This window comes from Periophthalmus magnuspinnatus, chromosome 1 (assembly GCF_009829125.3).
Source record: "Periophthalmus magnuspinnatus isolate fPerMag1 chromosome 1, fPerMag1.2.pri, whole genome shotgun sequence".
Taxonomy (NCBI): Eukaryota; Metazoa; Chordata; class Actinopteri; order Gobiiformes; family Gobiidae; genus Periophthalmus; species Periophthalmus magnuspinnatus.
Window position 1 is genome coordinate 15,728,634 of NC_047126.1, and position 22,894 is coordinate 15,751,527.

Below are 22,894 nucleotides of genomic sequence, written 5' to 3' on the forward strand. Positions count from 1 at the left end.
CCTGTAGTGCACTCTGTTAGGGCTCTCTTCATTTGTTAGGTCGTTTAAGTTGTAAAAAAAAAAAACATGATTCTAGTTATGCTCATAATAAGGGCTTCAAAAGTATCATCAAGTCATATGGACCGTCATAATCAATGAACAGAGTCACTGTGTTATGCCTGCGTGTCACTTGTCAAACATTGAGCAGAGACAGACCATTGTGTGTGAGGAAACCTTTGAATTTCTTTAACAGAGTTCGGTCTTGCTTGTCATCTGGGCGTGTTGTCAGGGTTACCATGTGTCGGGGTGGCCAAAAACCTGCTGCAGGTGGAGGGTGTGTACAAGAACGAGGAGCATCAGTCACAGGTGGGTATTATATCACCTCTGCATCACAGTTACACTGAAAAAGTTAATATCTAGCATGAGTTCAAATGACTTTATGAGTATTGACCTGTTTTCTACTTTAGTATTCCTTTCTATTTTTTCCTTTAATGCAAATTATCTGGTTTATTACATTGGTTTAATTTCTGCTAATGACAAAGCAATGGCAGAGGGGCAAAAAGGGCAACATCTCCACTTGTTTGTTATTGTGTTTAGTCCCTGAACATATTGCTTTGTGCGGGGCTGTTCTGGCGGCTTTCACTCTGTGACTTTTACTGCAGCCAAGGCCTCCCGGTGTAACTAATGATCTTGCGGTTTTCTGAATACAAATAAGCCACAAACAAAAAACCTATTGGTTAAAGCACACCTCTGGGAGCACAGAAAAATGATTTGGCTTTCATTAATATGCAAATGTTGACTTTGTTTTTAGTGCCTGGGTGACCTGTAAGACGAAAACAAGGTAGAGAGAAGTGTAGCTGGTGATGTACAGACTTCTGAATTCTGTCTTGAATAATATATATTTTAGTTTTGAAGGTGTTAAAAGTAGTTAAAGGTAGAATATGTTTGTATAGATTTAATGAGGATGCAGCGCCATAAGGTGAGGTGAAGGCAACAAAAATAGAAAATAGATGTAATTTTATACAGGAGAGGTCAAGGCACTCCCATACAAAGAGATGTTTTCAGTTATTTTTCAGATAACTATAAAAATGAAATGGGTAAACAAGCCTTTGACTGAAGTTGGAGTAAAAAATTCAAACTACTTTGTTGTTTTTATTACAAAGCAGTAAGAATTTAATGTTTAAGCAAGCAAGCACCTCATTGCAAGCAACTCATTGTAAGAAATCATCATTGAATACCGGCTATAATACAACTGTGAACCCATATAAATAGTTGGAAGGGCATCTGGAGTAAAATCAGTGTTTCAATCACTGCACGCTATGAGGCAGAAGGATTACAAACAAAAGGCAAGTGCTCTGTAAAGTGCTGCCGTAGGTTTGCAGCTTATGTTGTCATACTTTTGTATTACTTTTAGAGCCGATGATGCAACCGAGCTACCAAAAAGATTAATATCAAAGTTTTATAAATATTACAGCTTATGAAACCTGGAGGTCAAAAAGTCAAAAGGCACAGTTTGCTCATAAAATGTTCAAAGTGTAAGTTTTATACTCCTACCACACAAGGCTAAAACAATAGCCGCTGGCTTTTAGCAAGACGTGCTTTATATTAAAGGCATTTTGAGTGTGAAATAATGTACTGATGGTGTGTGAACTTTAAAACCCCAGATCTTGTTTGTGTTTTATCTTGACAAGGAGACGGATGTCAACTGTAGAACTATTGTAGTTCTAAAAGACCCGGAAAGAAACCATTAATTTAATCTTAATTAGGGAAATGTCAAAAATGTAAGTATTGAGTAATGTGACAAGTGCCATTACATTTTGACTTGGCAAGACGCAGACAGACATGAAAGAAAAGTGTTGATAGGCTTTACTGAATGAGTCTTTGGTGCTCAAACCCCAGCAGAAGACATTGTGATGAAGGGCGTGCCAGTTAGATAATGTTCGGGAGATGTCTTTCCCCTGGGGACTGGACACTGGAGGTGGTCGAGGTGATGCTGAGGGGAGTGAAGGGACGATGACTTGATGAGAAGCCGAGGGGGTGCTGGGGAGGTGGTGAGGCGCGGCACGAACTGAAGTGGCCGTGTGTCTGCGATGGGGTTTAAATAGGGCTGACTGATGGGAAGAGGATGAATTCACACTAGCTCCATTTTTACGATTATTGACATCGTGGCCAAAAGCTGTGAATTATTAATTACGTAAATTTAATGGCTTATTTCTGCATCTAAAATTTGAATACATATTATTTTGTCGTTCTTACAATTTTATTATGACCTTAAATGTCAATTACCCACATAATCTTGACATCCCCATTATATATTTTTTTTTCACACAGACTTGCCGTTAAGTTTATATGTGCACAAAAGTTTATATATATGCACAAAACTTTCTGTCTGTCCCAGTCTTTATCACTGGGAGGACCTGACGTTACACTGTTCTTCCACAGATTGCTGCGAATGCCTTCATTATTCCGCAGGAAACTGACAAACTGGAGACGTCATACTGTTGCATTATTGTATTAACTTTTTAATCTGATGATTCATCCAAAGTTTAAAGCCAAAGTTACGAAAGAGGTTCGATAGATTTAGCAGTTGCAGGCTTATTCAAATCTCTGCCGGTGCCCTCTCCTTGCATAACCCCAAACTTTTGACATAGCATTATTATAATTTAATTCCCTGTGTCCGTCTCCTTCAGTTAGTGTGAGTCGTGCCTCTTGACGTCAATTTTTTTTGCTTTTGTGTACATTTATTTTTCATTTTCTTGTATCATTTACTAGTCTATAATACATGGATTAAAAGTTTTCACTCCAAGCACCAGATTATGTAATATTTGGGTTTGCAGGGTCCACCTCCAGGATTAAACCTAAAACTAAATCTGGATTTAGCTAGGTCTAAAACACACATAACAACATCAGCATGGGTGTGTTTGGCAACTAAAACTAATTAAAAACATATTTGTAACATCGGCTTTTGGGTTTGACATTATCACATTATTATGTCATATCATTATCACATGTATTATTTTTACAACCCTTTATACAGAGCTAGTGTGCATACTTCTAGTTTATTCTAAATAGAAAAATACATTTTTCAACAACACAACTCCACTATTACAGAACGTCACAGTCTGGAGTTGCCCTGTATCTTGTCTGCACCTGCCCCTCCTGCCCTCTGCTCGTGTCTCTGCTCCTGCCCTCTGCTCGTGTCTCTGCTCCTATCTCTACTCCTCTTCTGTTTGATGAACTGATGTTATTGATGACCTGCTCTGTCGGTTTCTCTTCTGCCGTGTTGGCTCTTGTCCTGCTTCTTCCTTCACACCAGCCAAACCACTATATTTTAACTCAACACTGCAGGTTAGGACCAAGTGTAAAGTGCAAATAAATAAAAAGTCAAGACAACACAGAAGTTCTCAAAATATGACTGTGAAAGTGTGTGCATGTTTTTTTTTTTTCTATTTGTCTGTAAATGCTGTCCAATTCAGCATCTGTAACAGTATTCAGATAACTTGGATGGTAGTAGTGAACCTGTTAAGCACATAAGAATTTGGTTTAGTCCTGGTTTAGTCTTGGTTTAGTCCTGGTTTAGTGCTGGTTTCCACCCAGTTTTGTCCTGGCTTGTCTTTCTTTCCCTCATGGATGGTTACCCACGATCAACGTTTTATTCACTTTTCATTTCTTTATTTAAATTGCACATTCTCCCAACTTTTTTGTCCTTCTATGTTGTACTTCACACACTCTTTAGGACTGTCTCCCCTCTGTGTCTCCCTAGCTCTTACCTGTAATCCGTCACAGAGGAGCAGACAAGCCATTCATCATCAGGGCTAAGCTTCTCTCCACCGCTCTGCCCCATAACCCACAATGCACCTGTCACAGCGTCACTGACTTTGTGTTGCCTTTATCAAAACTTAACAGAATTAAGACAAAAAATACAGTAAAGACATGGATCAAAAATGTGTGGAAGGATTTGGTCTCAAACTGTGGTACTGTGTGCTTCTTGGAAATCAGCAGTTCGTACTTTAAGATATTTAAAAGTTTGATATAGTTGGCGAACGTTGATTAGTGCTTAGTCCTGTATAGTCCTTGTTTATGCCTGTCTTAAACAACAAGTGAATATCCACATGAGTTGAAATGACTTTTATCTTAAACACCTGTCTTGTTTTGATTAATTTATGATTTATAACAATGAGGCGACTCCATAAATAAAAGGCAAGGCAAAGTCGTGTGCAGAGATATGTTTAAAAAGTCAAATAATCTAGATTCAAATAGTAAATTAACCAGATATGTATTTTGTATTGTAATCTGTAATTAGACATGTATAGAGTCTACATGTGCTTCTTACTTTGCCCTCACAGGACCACTGCTACTTTTCACAAACATAACATTATAAAGATTACAAATGGAGAAATCAATGTTTGGCTTGAAAGGGTGTTAACTGAGTTTGGGGTGAGGCTGATGGATGATTGCAGAGGGACTGTTGTTTCTTTCAGATTGATTCAGACAAACAAGAAGCCGCTGTTTATAATCGCCTTCAGGACACGGTGGACAGGGTTTTGTTTAGGGGGATTCATGGCCTTCATTTGCTCTTTAAACTCTGTCAACACTTATCTCATTTGTTTAGTTCAGGGTCTTATAAACTTAATTAAGGTGTGAATCTCATTCGGTGCAATGCATGTTAATTACATTTTGTTTGTCTTGTTATGTCATTACTCTGCTCATTCCTTCATTTAAAACAAGACTTGCTTGTTTTTTTCCTCTTTGTACTAAATAATACAATATTTACTCCACAGCTAAAATGTACTATATAATCTTAAGTACTTATCAAATCATTTCAGTCATTTATGTGGCCATACCAGCTTGTCAATGCCTGATACCACCGAGTGTGGAGTGAATGAATAATGCTCTGTAAAGCACTTTGGGTGTCTTGAAATGTGCTATATGAATCCATTGATTAATAAATAAAATTCATATATTCATGAATAATTGTAACAATAATTGATATTTCTTCTTCCCACATTAATCACAACACTAACAATTGATATCAGCACCATCAAGGCAACATTAAGAATGCTATATATTACAGTACAAGTATTTAATCCCTCCAACAACTATCACTATCTCTGTTTATTCATTTAGTACTAGGTGGGCGCTATTAGTGGTGTATTCAAATTTATTGCAATCTAGCCAATTGCTTGTGTGTAATTGTCACAAAAAGCTTGATGTTTTTGATGAAGAAACAGTGTCCAAACATAAATGACCAGAACAAAAGCCTCTGAAGTGTCCTTTGAGCGCTAATAGATTTTAGTTTTTGCTTTGGTTGACTTTGATATTTTTCTTTTCTGCTTGTTCAGATCACTGCTCTGCAAAAAGGAGGAGACAGCTTCCCCCTCACAGCCTCCTCGGGCAAAGTGCTTGGAAAGGTAAAACAAAGGACAACAAATCAAAGGTACATATTAAAGACTGGGAGAGAGGCTGCTGACTGCACACTATGTCCACTCTGTTTCCTGAAGGCATTACGCAGCAGTGAGAAGAGCTCCAAGCCAGTGTACGTTTCCATCGGACACAAGATCAGCTTGGACACAGCAGTGAGGCTCACACACTGCTGCTGCCGCTACAGGGTGCCCGAGCCCATCCGACAGGTACTATACACACGGAGACGTCACATATAACTTTATACAATGAAACACATTTGGTAGTTATGGTTAGGGCTGAGAAAATTGACAACATTGAATCGTAATCTGACCTTGCGACACTGCGGCAGTCTTCTTTTCCTCACCTACTCCTCCTGTTCATCGGTTTCAGCTCCTGTTATATGCAACGTGTGGAGGACTTTTTTCCACATTCAAAAGATATGATATTTTGTTGTAAATTGTTAACAGCTACAGGAACGATCGCAATTTTTCATTATCCTGAAACCCACGGATTGGTCAGTTCAAGTCAGTAAAGTTTAAACTCTCAAAAGACGATTAATCAGTCTTTTTTATAACATGCTGTCATGATGTCAGTTTCCCTGTCCTCCCGTGCTCTCTCCCCCTCCCCTACCTGTGTGTCTGGAGCTGGGTGGAGTGCCTGACTCCTCCCGTGCACACCTGGGGTGCATCAGCCTAATCACCACCACCTGCTGCTGAGTACAAGAAGGCTTGGCAGTCTACACTCGGTGCCAGACCGTCCGCGTGTAAAACGTGAATGTTTCTTGCTAAGCTTTGTTATATGGTACTTTCCGGCAAATGCTCATTTGGATTTATGCACCCTCCAGATTCCTGCCTCTACTCGCCCAGCTCCTGCCGCCACGTTCCAGTCCCGGTATCGCTTCCAGCTCGTCTTGTCTCCTGCTCGTCTCGTCTCCTGCTCGTCTCGTCTCCTGCCCGTCTCGTCTCCTGCTCGTCTCGTCTCCTGTCCGGTCCTGGTCTCTGGTTTGTCACCCGCTCCCCGCTCTGGTCTTCGTCTGATCCGCCTGCCCTGGTACCGCACCTGCTTCTATCCCCGTCCTGGTCCTGTCCTGCCCGCCTCTACCTGCACCGCACCCGCCTGACCCGTCTCCCGCTCCCCGGTTCCTGTACCTGCTCTTGTGACCTGTTTAAAGACTGCATTTTCACCGCTGTAAATAAACACTGTTAAAACTGCTCTGGTCTGCATCCTTTGGTCCTATCCGCACCGTTACGACAGAACGGTCTGGCCACTATGGACCAAGCAGGCTCAGATCCGGACCAGATGCGCCGCCTCACGCACTCTCACCCCGAGGCGGTGCTGGGTCAGCACGAACAATCCATTCGAACTCTATTGGAGCTAAATCAGACATTGTCCCAGCAGGTGGCACAGCTTAACCACCAGGTGGCCGCGCTCCTCGTCACCCCGCCTGCTGCAGCTGGAGCGCCACCACGCCTCCCGGAGCCGAGAGGCACGGATCCGGAGCCGTATGCTGGACAACCTCACCTCTGTCGCGGATTCCTGTTCCAGTGCGAGTTCATGTTCCAGCAATGCCCTTCTCGTTTCAGCTCGGGGGCCACCAAGATCCGATATATATGTGGATTACTCCGGGGCAGAGCTCTCCAGTGGGCAGAGGCGCGCCTAATGAAGACGTCTGTGGATAGCCTGGATTTTAATGAATTTGTGTCCACGTTTAAGCTGGTGTTTGACCACCCGCACTACCAGGACAATGCTGCCTCCCGGTTATTGACTCTCAGCCAGGGCTCCAGGACGGTAGCGGATTATTCCATTGAATTCTGGACACATGCGGCGGAGCTGGACTGGACGGACAGCGCGCTGCGGGCTGTGTTTGTGCGGGGCCTGAACGAGACTTTGAAAGATGAATTGGTTTCCCGGGACGAACCCCCCGACCTGCGGACCCTCATCTCCCTCACTCACCGTATAGACAACCGCCTACGGGCTCGTCGCCGAGAGAGACGCCGGTCACCGGTCCCGCCGGAGCCACGCGCTGCCCCGCCCCCGCCGGATGAGCCCATGCAACTCGACAGGACCCTTGTGTCGACCGAGGAGCGTCAACGGAGGCGTCGTCTGGCCGGGGCTTGCCTCTACTGCGGTGAGCGCGGACATTATGTGGTCACTTGCCCAGTTCGGCCAAAAGGGGGGGCCCACCAGTAGCACTGGGAGTACTGGTGGGCGAGCAACACATCCTGGACTCTTCTAATAGACTGCGGCTCAGCGCCACCCTGTGCGTTCGCACAGAGACCTTATGCGTTTCCGCCCTTATCGACTCCGGGGCTGAGAGGGACTTTATTGATGCCCAAGTCGCGGAGCAGCTCGGGGTCTACCTGGAGCCCCTCGAACGCCCCTTAAATGCCCAGGGGCTCAATGGACGTTTTCTGGGGCACATCACTCACATCACAGAACCTGTCACCGTGATTCTGTCCGGCAACCACCAAGAGAACCGTCAGTTTCATGTCCTGTCCTCCTCCGCTTCTCCTCTGGTCCTTGGTTACCCCTGGCTACGCGCCCACAACCCTGTTTTCGATTGGGCCAGGGGCGGAGTTTCGGGCTGGAGTCCCGATTGCCACGCCAAGTGCCTTCGGTCCGCCCTCCCTCCGGCCGGGAGGTCTGTTCCTGTCGCTGATCCGTCCCCAGACACCCCCAATCTGTCCTCGGTGCCTGCTGAATATCACGACCTGGGGGAGGTTTTTAGCAAGAGCAAGGCCCTCTCTTTACCGCCCCACCGTCCATATGACTGCGCCATTGACCTCCTGCCGGGTGCCCCACTACCATCTAGCAGGCTATATAACCTGTCTAAACCTGAACGCGAGTCAATGGAGGACTATATCCGTGGGTCCCTGGCTGCCGGAATCATCCGCCCGTCCACTTCACCCGTGGGAGCGGGGTTCTTCTTTGTGGCTAAGAAGGACAAATCCCTGCGGCCTTGCATTGATTACCGGGGTCTGAACAATATAACCGTAAAGAATAAATACCCGCTTCCCTTACTGGACTCGGCATTTACGCCCCTCCACGGTGCGACCATCTTCTCAAAGTTGGATTTGCGGAATGCGTACCACCTGGTGCGCATCAGGGAGGGAGACGAATGGAAGACGGCCTTCAAGACACCCCTGGGACATTTCGAATACTTGGTTATGCCCTTCGGTCTCACCAACGCCCCTGCCGTATTCCAAGCCCTCATCAACGATGTGCTCCGTGATTTCCTTAACCGATTCGTCTTTGTTTACTTGGATGACATCTTGATTTTCTCGCGGTCCCCCCAGGAGCATCATCAGCACGTTCGCCAGGTTCTCCAGCGCCTCCTCGAGAATAAACTGTTCGTGAAAGCTGAGAAATGCGAGTTTCACGCAGAGGAGGTCAGCTTTTTGGGCTTCATTGTGGGGCGGGGCCAAGTAAGAGCTGACCCTGAAAAGATCCAGGCTGTCACTGAGTGGCCCGTTCCCACCAGCCGGAGACAGCTCCAGAGATTTATCGGCTTTGCCAATTTTTATAGACGTTTCATCCGGGATTTTAGTAGGGTTATCTCGCCCTTAACTAAACTCACCTCTCCTGCTTTGCCGTTTGCCTGGTCTCCTGAGGCGCAGACAGCCTTCGAGAAGCTTAAGAGACTATTTACCTCCGCTCCCATCCTGCACCAGCCCGACCCTTCACGGCAATTCATCGTGGAGGTCGACGCCTCCGACTCGGGAGTGGGGGCCGTGCTTTCGCAGAGGTTCGACCCCCACAACCGCCTCTGTCCCTGCGCCTTCTTTTCCCGGCGATTGTCCTCGGCCGAGGTCAATTATGATGTGGGGGATCGGGAGCTCCTTGCCGTAAAGCTGGCCTTGGAGGAGTGGCGCCACTGGCTCGAAGGGGCGGAGCAACCATTCATCGTCTGGACCGACCATAAAAACTTGGAGTACATCCAGTCCGCCAGGCGCCTCAATCCCCGTCAAGCTCGTTGGTCCCTCTTCTTCAGCCGCTTCAACTTTCTCCTCACCTACCGCCCCGGATCTCGGAACGTCAAACCAGATGCCCTCTCCCGCCAGTTCGCCCTGGAGGATAGCCCGGTCACCGCAGAAACAATTATCCCCTCCTCGTGTGTGGTGGCCGCGGTCCATTGGGATATCGAGGACACCGTCCGAGAGGCCCAGACCAACGACCCCGACCCAGGTAACGGCCCTCCAGATAAACTGTTTGTTCCCGATTCTGTCCGGTCTCAGGTGCTCCAGTGGGTCCATGCCTCCCGTTTCGCCTGCCATCCTGGTGCCGGTCGCTCTCTCTCCCTCCTCAGGAGACGCTTCTGGTGGCCCACGATGGACACAGACACCCGGGCTTATGTCGCCGCCTGCCAGGTATGTGCTCGGGCCAAGGCCTCCCACTCACCCCCTTCTGGTCTCTTGCATCCTCTCCCAGTTCCTCGTCGCCCTTGGTCCCACATCGCCTTGGACTTCGTGACGGGCCTTCCCCCTTCCCAGGGGAACACGGTGGTTCTCACCATTGTGGACCGCTTCTCCAAGGCCGCCCATTTCGTTGCCCTGCCTAAGCTCCCCACAGCCAAAGAAACTGCCGACCAGCTGACCAGTCATGTCTTCCGACTCCACGGCATCCCGGTGGACATCGTGTCCGACAGAGGGACCCAATTCACCTCTCAGGTATGGCGGTCTTTCTGCGACAGTTTGGGGGCCACGGTTAGCCTCACGTCCGGGTTCCATCCACAATCTAATGGGCAGACGGAGCGGGCCAACCAAGACCTGGAGTCGGCCCTACGGTGCACAGCCTCCGCCAACCCCGCGACCTGGAGTACTCACCTACCCTGGATAGAGTACGCTCACAACTCCCTCGTGAGTTCCGCCACTGGTATGTCCCCCTTCGAGGCATCGCTGGGATATCAACCCCCTCTCTTTCCCACGGAGGAGAGGGACCTCGCCGTCCCGTCTGTTCAGCGCCATCTCCAGCGCTGTCGCCGGATCTGGAAGAAGGCCAGGGCGGCCCTTCTTCGGGCTGGAGCGCGCACTAAGGCGACGGCCGATCGCCACCGTGTCCCGGCGCCCGTATACCAACCTGGCCAGATGGTTTGGCTCTCCGCCAAGACGGTCCCGCTGAAGACGGACTCCCGTAAGCTGTCCCCCCGATTCCTGGGACCGTTTAAGATCATGAGGATCATAAATCCATCGGCGGTGCGCCTCCAGTTACCCCCGTCTCTCCGGATTCATCCGACCTTTCACGTCTCCCAGGTTAAACCAGTCCGGACCAGCGACCTGTGCCCTCCGGCCGATCCCCCACCGCCCGCCCGAGTCATTGACGGCCACCCGGCGTTCACCGTCCGCCGCCTGATTGACGTTCGTCGCCGTGGTAGGGGCCTCCAGTACCTCGTCGATTGGGAGGGTTACGGTCCGGAGGAGCGATCCTGGGTGCCCAGGGCACGCATTCTGGACCCCGACATGGTGAGAGACTTCCACCGCGCTCATCCTGACAAGCCTGGGGGTCCACCAGGAGGTGGACCTTAGGGGGGGGGTACTGTCATGATGTCAGTTTCCCTGTCCTCCCGTGCTCTCTCCCCCTCCCCTACCTGTGTGTCTGGAGCTGGGTGGAGTGCCTGACTCCTCCCGTGCACACCTGGGGTGCATCAGCCTAATCACCACCACCTGCTGCTGAGTACAAGAAGGCTTGGCAGTCTACACTCGGTGCCAGACCGTCCGCGTGTAAAACGTGAATGTTTCTTGCTAAGCTTTGTTATATGGTACTTTCCGGCAAATGCTCATTTGGATTTATGCACCCTCCAGATTCCTGCCTCTACTCGCCCAGCTCCTGCCGCCACGTTCCAGTCCCGGTATCGCTTCCAGCTCGTCTTGTCTCCTGCTCGTCTCGTCTCCTGCTCGTCTCGTCTCCTGCCCGTCTCGTCTCCTGCTCGTCTCGTCTCCTGTCCGGTCCTGGTCTCTGGTTTGTCACCCGCTCCCCGCTCTGGTCTTCGTCTGATCCGCCTGCCCTGGTACCGCACCTGCTTCTATCCCCGTCCTGGTCCTGTCCTGCCCGCCTCTACCTGCACCGCACCCGCCTGACCCGTCTCCCGCTCCCCGGTTCCTGTACCTGCTCTTGTGACCTGTTTAAAGACTGCATTTTCACCGCTGTAAATAAACACTGTTAAAACTGCTCTGGTCTGCATCCTTTGGTCCTATCCGCACCGTTACGACACATGCAAAGATTTTAACGCAACATCCTTTGGACGTCACATGTTAAAAACAATCCCAAGCACGCACCCAGTCTCTATTATGTAAGTTTGTACAGATTTTAGTCTCCTTAGTCTGACAAATACCCATCCAGATAGGCCTGTAACATATTTAGAAGTTTGATATATCGCTGAAGTAAATACAGACGATAAACGATAATATTGAAAGTAATTTATGCCACTAACACAATAACCCAAGAGCAGATTTAAAACCGCAAAAACTTAAAAAATCATGAGCTGGAATAAATAAATAGCACAAAGAAACATTTTAGTTCTTAGTTTGGGTCAGTATTGAGTTAGAAATTCAACCTTTTATGGCTTAAATCTTATTATATAGCCAAAAAATTCCCCCAAAATTCCCCAAAAATTCTCAGTAATTCAAAGAAAATGTACACACAATAAATACTGATACCAAAAAATATTGTTCCAACTTTTATATACAGAGTGATAAGTCAATATATTAATTATTGTGACAGACGTATGCCCAGATGATTTGACTATGGCTATAATTACGCAGTACAGCAATGTTGTGTAGTTGAGAGACAGTTACACAGAGGAAAAAAGTGGACTCAGAGAGATAAAAATGGAAGTATGAAACGAAAGTACTCTAATTATACAGTACCCATTACTTACTATTAAGGTAGCCTCTTTATCAAACTAGCTTAATTAGATTTCTCTGTAAAGCTCACATTTTTCTATCTCTTTAAATATTAACAGACACAAAGTTGTTGTTTTTTTTTTACAAATGTGTCTTGGGCACTTTTAGATCCCAATAAAGTGAAATTAACAGTTGCCCGGAGAAGACCGCAGAGACTGGGGTTTTATTGTTAGTTTTTTGTCTCCTGTTTATGGCTGCTCCACCGTGACCCATTAGCACATAAGAGCGCATAGAAAATGAATGACACTTCTGCAACTTTCATGAGTGCTGTCTGATGAGAGATAGCTAAAACATTTTACATTTCCGAAAAAAAAAAAAGTTTGGTCATAAAAAGTGTCAAAGCCTTGCCCATCGAAGTAGCAGGAAGTTCTTCTAGTAAATGGCTTACTACTCTACATGCATAATTTAAACGTGCACTATGTAACTTTTTACTGGAGACTAGACCATCTGCTTGTCTCCAGGGAGATGTCAATGCCTTGTCTAGAATGTTCCAATGTATGGTATTAAACGTATCAAACTTCAAGAACGAAAGCAGGTGATGCCCTCAAGTTACAGGTCAGATCTGTGGAGATGCAAGCCCACTCACTGTAAGGATGCATGTTTTCCAAGCTATTTTTGTCATTATAAAACACTTTTAATTGATCGAAAGTTGAATGAAATGAAAGTTATCTAGCATACCTATATACTTAACTCATTATGTTGTTGAGTATGTTTACTTCTACTCCATTAACGTCAATTGAACTACAAGCCAGATTATGAGTTCATTCCTTCTCTGGCCACTAGGTTGTGCTGTGCCTCTGCTGCTGATGCTTAGCCCCCACTGGGACTAAGAGCACGCTTCTTCAAATCCACACATTTCAAAATCAGTTTTTCTCCCCGGGAGCTGCAGTTGCTGAGTATAACTCTCCCCTACTGCGTCATATTATTTTATCAAAACATTATCGTGATGTTGCTCGCAGGTGGGAGACTGGCTTTCGACCCACAGACAAAACCAAAAGGGTCACCTCTAAATTCAAGTCTTTTTCTTTCATCATTCCTCTCCGTGTTTCTACAACTCCTCCAACATTTGAGATTCTCTTTAAAGTCCATATCACAGGGAGGAGTGGAGATCTTGTTCCAGAGTGAACCGTTACGTCACTGTTTCAATGGTGCAAAAGCTCAGCTTCTGCAAAAATGACTTGCATACTTGACTTAGATACTTACATAAGATCATAATGAAGTTGCAGAGCAGAATTGGAAGATATACTTCATATGTAGCTCACCAACAGTGTCAAGAGTGATGAATAAAGGCCTGGCGTGGCACTTTGAGAAGGTTGTCAGAGTGTGATGCTTTGGACTTTAGATACTACTAGGGCTGGGTGGTATGACAGTGAGTGTCCTATATTTATCAATTATGATTTTCTGTTAAATTTTATTTTGTCTTATTAAAAACATAAACCACAAAAAAAGTCAAATTTCCTTCTACAAAGTCTGAACTCTGCTCCAAATCACATGCTTTTACTGAGACCCTTCAATGAAAAAACAAACTGATATTTTTTTCACAATTAGTACAAATCTAATAACACAATCTAAACCTATAACAAGAATATAAATTAATGGGATATAAACAAAATCGTATTTACCTGTGTAAAATTTAAGTATAATGTAGAAGTTTTACACTCAAAGTAACTTGTGCATTTGTATGTTTTGTACCATTTGTCCTACTGCTTTTGAGTCAAAAGTCACTCTTTAAAGAGATTATTCATCTTTTAGTTTATCTGTATGAATTATGAACCTGATAATAATAAATAGTGAAACCTATATATTCCTAAAACTGCAACAAAAACTTTACTTTCAACCAGTGAAGTTTGCAGAGCTAAGAAGCAGACAGAATGTGGACAGGAGGTCAGATAAAGTTGAAAGTCTCATGTATTAAAGGCCTGATGGAAGCTTGGGGCTGGCAGGTGCTGTGGTCCGGGCTGTTGTGGTTTTGTCCAATGAGAAACTCACCTGAGGCAACAGCTGTAGACCCGGTTTAAAGTGACCAGAGGAAAGAAATGTGTCTAGCATTTAGAAAAGGCAGGTTGTGCTGGTGCTTTAAACCAAATGAGCAGATGTGCTTTTCATGTTACATTTAGATGCTGTAGATACTATGCCTTATTTTTTGCACACTTGTAAATAAAACTACAACTAATGTAAAGTTTTAAGCCTCAAACTGAAAAACTACTTGAGGACTTGAACTTGAACACTGGCAACACTCCTCCATTTGATCGGTTCATTGGAATCAGTTCAGTGCCATTCATGTTGTTTTACTCCTTGTGCCAGTACCAGATGATAATAAGATAAGTGACAACAATTCATTAAGACTGGCACATACTACAGGATTTTAGAGTCTTAAATGATTTTTAAGTGTGAGACAAAAAGCACAGGCTACAGACATCAGAAGAATCGTGTGAGATTTAAAATCTTAGGGCTCTTAATCCTCAGAGCACAAAGACAGCAGTGAAGAGACTGCACACTGCAAGCTAAACGTTGTGGGTTCACAAAGCTAACGTGCCTTCTGTCAGCTGTTTCCTGTCTAAAATAAAGCAACTTTCTCTGTGACTCTCAACTGTTTAAAACAATCAGCTTCACCCTATTAGTACCAACTTCTTTTAGTCAAGATATTGTTATAAACCAAAATTTGAATGTTTTCAAATTATATTGTAATATGAAAATTTCAAGTTGTCCTCCAAAATATATCAATATAACATTTAAAACATGATATTGCCCAGCCTTACAAAATACAATAATAATTTAAGAAGGTGACTCAAAACAAACCTATAGTAATTGTAAGTGAACAATTGCTTATTACTTTATGTCACAGTCCACAGTCCAGTCAAAAGGTTGTATGTACCTGTATTGGTTTTCCTCGGCTTAAGTCACATAGTTGCTTTTATAGTCGTTTCCATGTTCAACTTTTTCCTTAACGCTATAGACAACTCTCTTCTCTGCTAAAGTTCCATTATGACTGATGTAATCCTCACCCTCCGTCAGCCTCTTCGCCCTGCCTCCTCCTCTTCCTCCTCCTCTTCCTCCTCCTCTTCCTCTCTCCTGAATGCCACAGACATACAGCAGGCTAAAGGATGAGCTCATGCCTGATGTGTAAATGCAGTGCCGGTCTGTCTGAAGAAGCACACAAACTAATTCACGCCCCTCTCACTCTCTCCGTTCAATTCTCGCTTTCCTCTGGTGTCCCACGCACACCCTCCAAAGATAAATCCAACCTTACATTTGATAACGGTGCCGACACCTGCCTTCTCCTATTCACCGCTGCTCCCTGGTGGTCACTTTGCCATTGACGAGACAGACAGGCTGAGGTCAAAGAGGGAGCACTTTAATAAATATACAATTTTAGCTTTTTATTTTTTCTGAATGAAATGTTGTGGCAAGGTTCTCAACGAGTCAAGGACAAAGTGAGAATGATAAACGATTCATTGTGATGGATGATACTAACCTCAATTATGTAACTATTTATCTGGACAAAATGTATCGTGTCATTTTTCTTTACAGGGTTGTCATAGTGACTTAGCTGTACTAAGGTTAAGTTTTATGTGAGATGGCCTTCGTGATACTTTTCAATCTAATATATTTTTGTATAGCCCAATTTCATTACAGCAGTTTCCTCACAGAGCTTCAAAAATATTACAAAGACCATATTGCTTTGGTGCATTTAGATGCTGTAGATACTTTGCCATACTTCTGTACCCTTGAGTAATAGCATTTGTAAATAAATATAAATTAATTTTAAGTTGTTAGCCTCAACTCAAAGCTTGTTTGGCTACATAGAATAGTTAGAAAATCAAACAGTGAAACAGTCATCAGTCAATTACAGACAGCAGAAGGAAAGAAGGAAATGAATAGCTGTCCCAGAGCGCCCCTTGTCCTTAGACCCTCCGCCGATTTCAAAAGACCTAGTGGGAAAAAGAGGAGAGAGAGGAGAACCGCACTGAAGGAGATGCACGCCTGACGCCTGTCCATGTGCAGATAAGAGTTCAAGTCTGTTGAACCAGAGACCACTTAAGACCAGGGTTAGGCTCTTCCAGCCAGGGAAGGGAAGAGGAGGATCTGGCGTCTGCATGATGCTGCTTTAAGGGTGAAATTGTTAATTGTATTGTCCAAGGGCACAACAGTGGGAAGCATCCAGGAATTAAACAGGCAATCCTCTGCTTCCCACCTGCACCTTATTCATGAGGGTTTAGTTTCTTTAAATAATCATTAATAAGCATTTACTCCTTACCTTTGTAATGAACATTGTTATCACCTTGTATTTGTTTGTACACTGATTCACCTTTCTCTATCAGCTTTGAAAAGTGCAGTACAGTACATATGAGGCAAACGGTCTTTTGAATTTCCAGACAGTTCTAAATTCTGAATGGCATAGTGATGTTTTATTATTAAATGTTTCTTTTGAATCAAATGATGAAAGAGCTGGCAATAAATGAAAAGTCAGCTTGCTTTAATCATTAGTTCTAATGCCAATAGGCTAAAAATGTTTAGCACTGATGCTGACTTGTGCTAACATTTTTTTGTGGTGCAGTGTTATATAAATGTGGAAAATGACGGGCTGAATTCTGCACATTCACTGTAACAGAGGCAGCCTGTGTCTGTATTGATTGTCAGTAACTTTCATGAGTCAGATAAGACTCAATAACTGATCTTTACAAAATTCACTATAGAAAGGTTCCATTGTGTACAAAAGCAACAGTATCAAAACTGTGTGTCTAATAAAACGCTCATTAAAGGTGCACTATGTAACTTTTCTTGTGGAGAGTCTGTCAGCTTTTTGTCTCAAGAAAATGTTGTTTTGCCTTGAATGTTCTGTCGCATGGTAAACTAATCTATCTTTCATTTATTCAGTTACAAGAGATTTTATTTGCCAGAGTCAGGTCGAGTCACCTGCTTGTTTCTTTGGAGATTGCTTAATATTATGCCATTTTGTGAAACACCTATAATGTATACAGGAAGTGAGCATGGGCGCACTTCCAACTCCACTGACTCTGGCTCCAATCCACTTTTCACTGGAAAACCTGCCCTTCTCTCCATAACTGCTGCTGTCAGGCTCATCATTTTGGTCTTAAAATGTTCATATTAATCCCACTGTACATGATCCTGGTATTTTTATTTCGCTAATGTGTCCGTAACTCAAGCATATGAACAGTAATAACATACAAATCAGGCACCTTCTTTCCTCGGGGTCGCTCCTACTGGAATTAGCAATAGGTTTGATTGACAGCGTTGCTAAGTGCGTGCTCCCTGATAAACCTGTACTGCGGGCCCCGCTCTGGATTTTTGGTTGCTATGATACTAGCTGTCGGAATTCCTATGCGACTTGGCGCCATATTGCTAGCCTCAATGAGCTTCACTTGACTGGAGTCGAAAGCTATGGGTGACGTCACACTCATTTAGTCCACTTCTTTATACAGTCTATGGAAACACCCCAGACTAAACAATAATATCTCAATGGAGAATAGAAGGGTTTGTATCCTCCACCAAAAAACATGTAGTGCCCCTATAAATGTACAACCATTCAGAGTGCAAGTATTTACATATGGTCTTGGTAGAATGATTGTAAATAATCCTATCCCTTTCATAGGCTACATGTTCAATTGTACTGGTCTTGTATCTGGCTATTCATGTTAGTTGATATGATAACAATAAATCCATGCAATATCATGCTAATATCATATCGTTTTCACATGATGGCCTTGGATATGGACTCTGTCGGTCAGTTCAAATGCTTTTATAACCAGACAACACACTCTGTCTCCATAGGTACAACATGCAGTCAGGGTTTTTAAGTGCCTCTCTGACCTTTTCAAACCCACTGTCTCCGCCCTCATCCGTCTTTCTTCCCGCAACAGTCACTTAACAGATCTAATAGACAGTAGTACAAGTTGAGTGAAACCCAATTTAGTCTGAGCTAATTTACTTTGACAAACTCTGTACCATCACCTTGTCAGCCCCGACCTAGCTGTCTGTTCACCCAAAGCGCTATAGGAAAAATGTATAAAAGTATATATAAATGAACTCTGCCTTCAGGGAACTTCGCTGCCCTAAAAAACAACTTGACTGTGTTAAGTGGAAAAGTTAGGGACTGCAATGGCGCAATGCAGTATTCATGATACGTAATGCCTGTCAAACTCTCAAGCGATGACTTTGTGTTTTATATTATTATATTAACATTATTATACTGGGTTGAATATAGCTTAATAGGAAATGTCTGGACTCTGTAAATGGCAGGCAATAAGTCTTCACATTTTCCATAGTCATTTCAAATGTTGGTGTAAATGTGCAGATTTTTGTTTTATTTTGCCACTTCAATCACATTTTATAATTAAAAATGAAAAGACATAACACACTTGATACTAAATTTGTTGGCAACGGCTATGATACATTTGTTCAATTAACATAGTTTTTTGTCATAATAATGTCTATCTAATTCCTTTTATCATTAAATTTTCCATGTTTACATCATGTTGGTTGTTAAATGTTCATCTGTGTTTGGGTGGAGAATCTGCCATTTGCTTATCTCCATGGAGATGTTACTGCTTGGACTGGGATGTTAGTATGGCATTAAATGGCATTAAACTTATCTGTCTCCATGGAGACAAGTAGGTGACGAGAGTGCACCTTTAGATTGCTCTTGGCTGGAGGAACATAAAGAAAAGCTTCTTGTGTTTGTTTATGTACATTTGTTCACTGACCTGAAAGTTGAAGGTTTAATCTTTACACTTGCATTGCCTGGGATCCAGAATACACACTTAATACTTTTGAAAGGTGTGAGTCTGGTCACAGTGAATCTCCCTTTTCAGGTGTTATTGGCTAATCCACCTGTCAATCAGGGACATGCCTGGTCTGTCCATATCAAAACAAATATGGCTGCTTACGTGGAAAAAATATACATAACATAACATAAAATAAAATTATTATTACAGGAAGGAGGGCGTGGGACCATCCATTTCCATTATTATCCATTTGTATAAAAATATAGAGAGATATCATCACCTGGATTTACGAGGCAAGAGCAAAATACTAAAATAAAAACTATAAGAAATAAATACTATATCGACTCATCGTTTAATACATGACAGATGGAACAGTCATTTTTGGGGGTCAATATTTATCATAGGGACTTTTTCTTTATACTAGTCGGGAGCTTTGTTATTTTTCCTGTTCTACAATTAGATTTGAGCTATGGAGGGTTTAATAAATAACTTCAATGACTTATTATAGTACAAACTAACGACTGAAGTGTTTCATTCGGCTATTTATTTACTGCTGTTTGTGTTTTTAACCATATTGTACATTTAGAATATTTTTTTCAGGATAATTCTGCTTTAGTGTTGTTGTGGCCTAAATTAGTTTTAATATTATTGTTTATATTTTCTTCAGCAATATACTGTATTGTAAAATGTGTTATTGTCGCAGGCCTAGTTACAAAGGTTGCGATTGGAGTGCTTCATTGTCTGGAACATGAAAGTCCTTGGAAAATCTGCCGTGAAATAGCGTACTATCATACCCTTGAGCAAGACACTTTTCCCACCTTGTGAGAGTGATCATGTAATTTGGTGGTTGTTGTGACCATAGGTGCTGTTCATGCCTTTAGAAGCATAAAAAGACACTCACATTATTTTTTACGTTGAATTTTGTGTGTATTTTTCTATTCCTGCAGGGGTTTCATATCTGGTAAATTTTGCCATATGGTACAAATAATAAATCCCTGACTGCATATTTATAATCAGCAAGTCCATCTCTTTAGCTTCTTTTGCCAGCCCTCATTATCTCCATTACCACAGGCCCAGATCTCCTCCTCCTCCCTCCTCCTTTAAAAACAGAGGGGCTGATGGGAAGGCTTGCTGAGCTAATGGTACTCAGAGGACCAAGAGGAGACGCTCATAACAGCCTTATAGCCTCTGTCTGAATGGATTGGCAACTTTATTTGTACATCACATTCATATATGAGCCCATCTGAATCGTTTACCAGAAAAAAGGTATGTTAAAATTATGGAACTGATACCCATTATATACCACAGTTATCATTAAGTGAATACAATTTTAGTCACCATGGTCCAGATAGGAAGTGATCATGGGCATGGACCATTGACACTGGCTCCAATTCACTTTACACTGAAAAACTGTTACCTGTCTCTCTGTAACTGCTGCAGTGAGCCCTGTCATTTTGGTCTTAAAATGTTTACATTAACCCGCTCTACATGATCCTGGTGTTGTTGTTTTTTCCGCTATTTTGTCCGGAAATTAAGATATAACATTAATAACAGATAAATCAGGAGCCTTTGTTCACAGAGGCGTCAGCAACAGGTCTGATTGACAGCATTGCTAAGCACTGGATTGGCTCTTTGGTTGCAATGATACTTGTGGTCGGAATTTCAAATATGGAAACTCAGCTCCACATTCGCCGTTGTAGCTGCCGAGCCTCGATAAGCCTCCTTTCCTTCAACTGAACGCTATGAGAGACGTCACACTCACTTAGTCCACTTCTTTATACAGTCTGTGGGTCTAATACAAGACCTGACACTGATAAAGACTCTTCTAAAACTCTTCAGTAAAGGCAATTACATTATTTTTATTTTATTTTTTCAATGTCAACATCTGTTCAAATGATTTCAATACAGTTTTTTGACAAAGTGAAAACAAGTTGGAGAGACTATAATTAAAATACCCAAAGGTTAGGAAGTTAAGGTTAAAAAGTTTTCCACCTACAACTTTTCAGTCTGTCTCTGCATTTGTGTTATTTCTGGAGGTAAAAATATTATTCAGATATTCAGTTGTGTGGTGGATGAATTTTGCTGACATAGTCCAACTGACAATACATTCTGTCATATTTTGCATCATGGTAAACAGAAATTCACAAATAAATACAAAGTGTATATAATATACATATCTACAATATGCCACATTTTAGACAACCTGGAAAAAAATTGCACAATAACTCTCTCTCTCTCTCTCTCTCTCTCTCTCTCTCTCTCTCTCTCTCTCTCTCTCTCTCTCTCTCTCTCTCTCTCTCTCTCTCTCTCTCTCTCTCTCTCTCTCTCTCTCTCTCTCTATATATATATATATATATATATATATATATATATATATATATATTCATGGATTTAAGTTTCTTTTTGAGAACATCTCAAATTATTTTTTTCATCATCATTTAATTTTTTCATCACTTTGAAACCCATGGATAGCAAATACAAACAAAAACATTACTATGTATGAGTATAGTATGAACAGAGGAGACTTAGTAATATTTAACTTTTTAAACTGAAAAAACTTTATTGCCCAATTATGCAATTAACATACAGAAACTATTTGTTTATTTTCACATAGAGCACAAAGAGCCCATATTACGGTATCTTCTGATCTATGTTATAATGTTGTTCATCACAAACAGACCTGGAGTTGTGTTTTGTTGCATTCACACAAATGCACAAACACTGCATTTTTAGGTTGTGCTCTTCTCTCAAACAGAAAACACTCTGTTCCACCTTGTGATGTCATGTGGTAATACAGAAAGTGCTCCACTGTGTTATTAAACTCCATACACCTTCACTAGAATCATTTGGGTACTTTCAGCCCTGGAATTGCCCATCTCTACTGAACTAAAGGTAAAAGGAGCTGTTAACATGAAAACTACCACTTCCTGACATCACAAGGTGCAACAGAACATTTTGAGCTTTGGAGATGTAAACAGATTAATAATAAAGCATTACACAAACATGTGTGAACAAAACACAACTCTAGGTTTGTTTTTGATGAGGTAACAACATTATAACATGGCGTAAAGCAAACAAGAGTCAGTTTTGTGTAATGTACGACCTTTAATGTTACACAGAAAGTTTGGATCATTTTAGACATTTGCAACTAAACAGTTTATATTCTAATACACAACTTTTGTTCCCCAAAGCAGGTGCTGATGCTGGCTCATGTGTAAAATGTATAGCCTTTCTCCACTCGGAGTCAACAAATGCATCTCCTTTCTTTCTCTCTACACAGCTCCTATAGTTTTAGTTTGGGTCGGTCGCTGTTTGAGCGCAGCTGTGCTCTCAGACTGGAAATAGAGTTTCAGTGTGATTGTTCGACATGGAGCCACACAATAAAAGACTTTATGTTCATAGGGATTCTGCTGAGCTAAAGTTTGCATTGAGGATACAGGCTAGAACTGTTTGGGATATAAATGTTTGATATGTTTGCCTGAATTTAGTTTTATCCTTGTTTTGTTTGTGGAATGTGTAGTCACAAAAACTCAATGTGCTTTGTTGTTTTAGAGACTCGTATCTTTTCCTATTTTTTCTATTTTTTATTTATTTATTTTTTTGCCTGTTTTACATCCACACAAAACTTTGCCTATTTTGTTATTCATTATAAAATATTAATATCCAAACTCTTTGACTTGCACTTAGATGAGGTTGGCGAAGTGTCTTGCACAAGGACATAACAATTAGTAGAAGGATTTGAACTATCAACCTTTCAGTTACAGGGCACAACTGTGTACTACCCGAGCCAGTGTCGCTCTCCGGTTTAGTCTTGAAGCTTAATTTATACAGCAATAACAGTTACTAGTGTATGCATAACTTATTTTT

At 42.8% G+C, this 22,894-nt stretch overlaps 1 protein-coding gene across 1 annotated transcript in view; it reads left to right on the forward strand.

The window, feature by feature from the left end:
* LOC117371279 (endonuclease V-like) overlaps positions 1 to 22,894 on the forward strand; it is a 71,010-nt gene that overhangs the window by 4,449 nt on the left and 43,667 nt on the right. Inside the window, exons 5-7 of the mRNA XM_033966930.2 lie at positions 233 to 345; positions 5,322 to 5,390; positions 5,481 to 5,609. Coding sequence (XP_033822821.1) covers positions 233 to 345; positions 5,322 to 5,390; positions 5,481 to 5,609 — 311 coding nt within the window. The remainder of the gene's footprint in view (positions 1 to 232; positions 346 to 5,321; positions 5,391 to 5,480; positions 5,610 to 22,894) is intronic.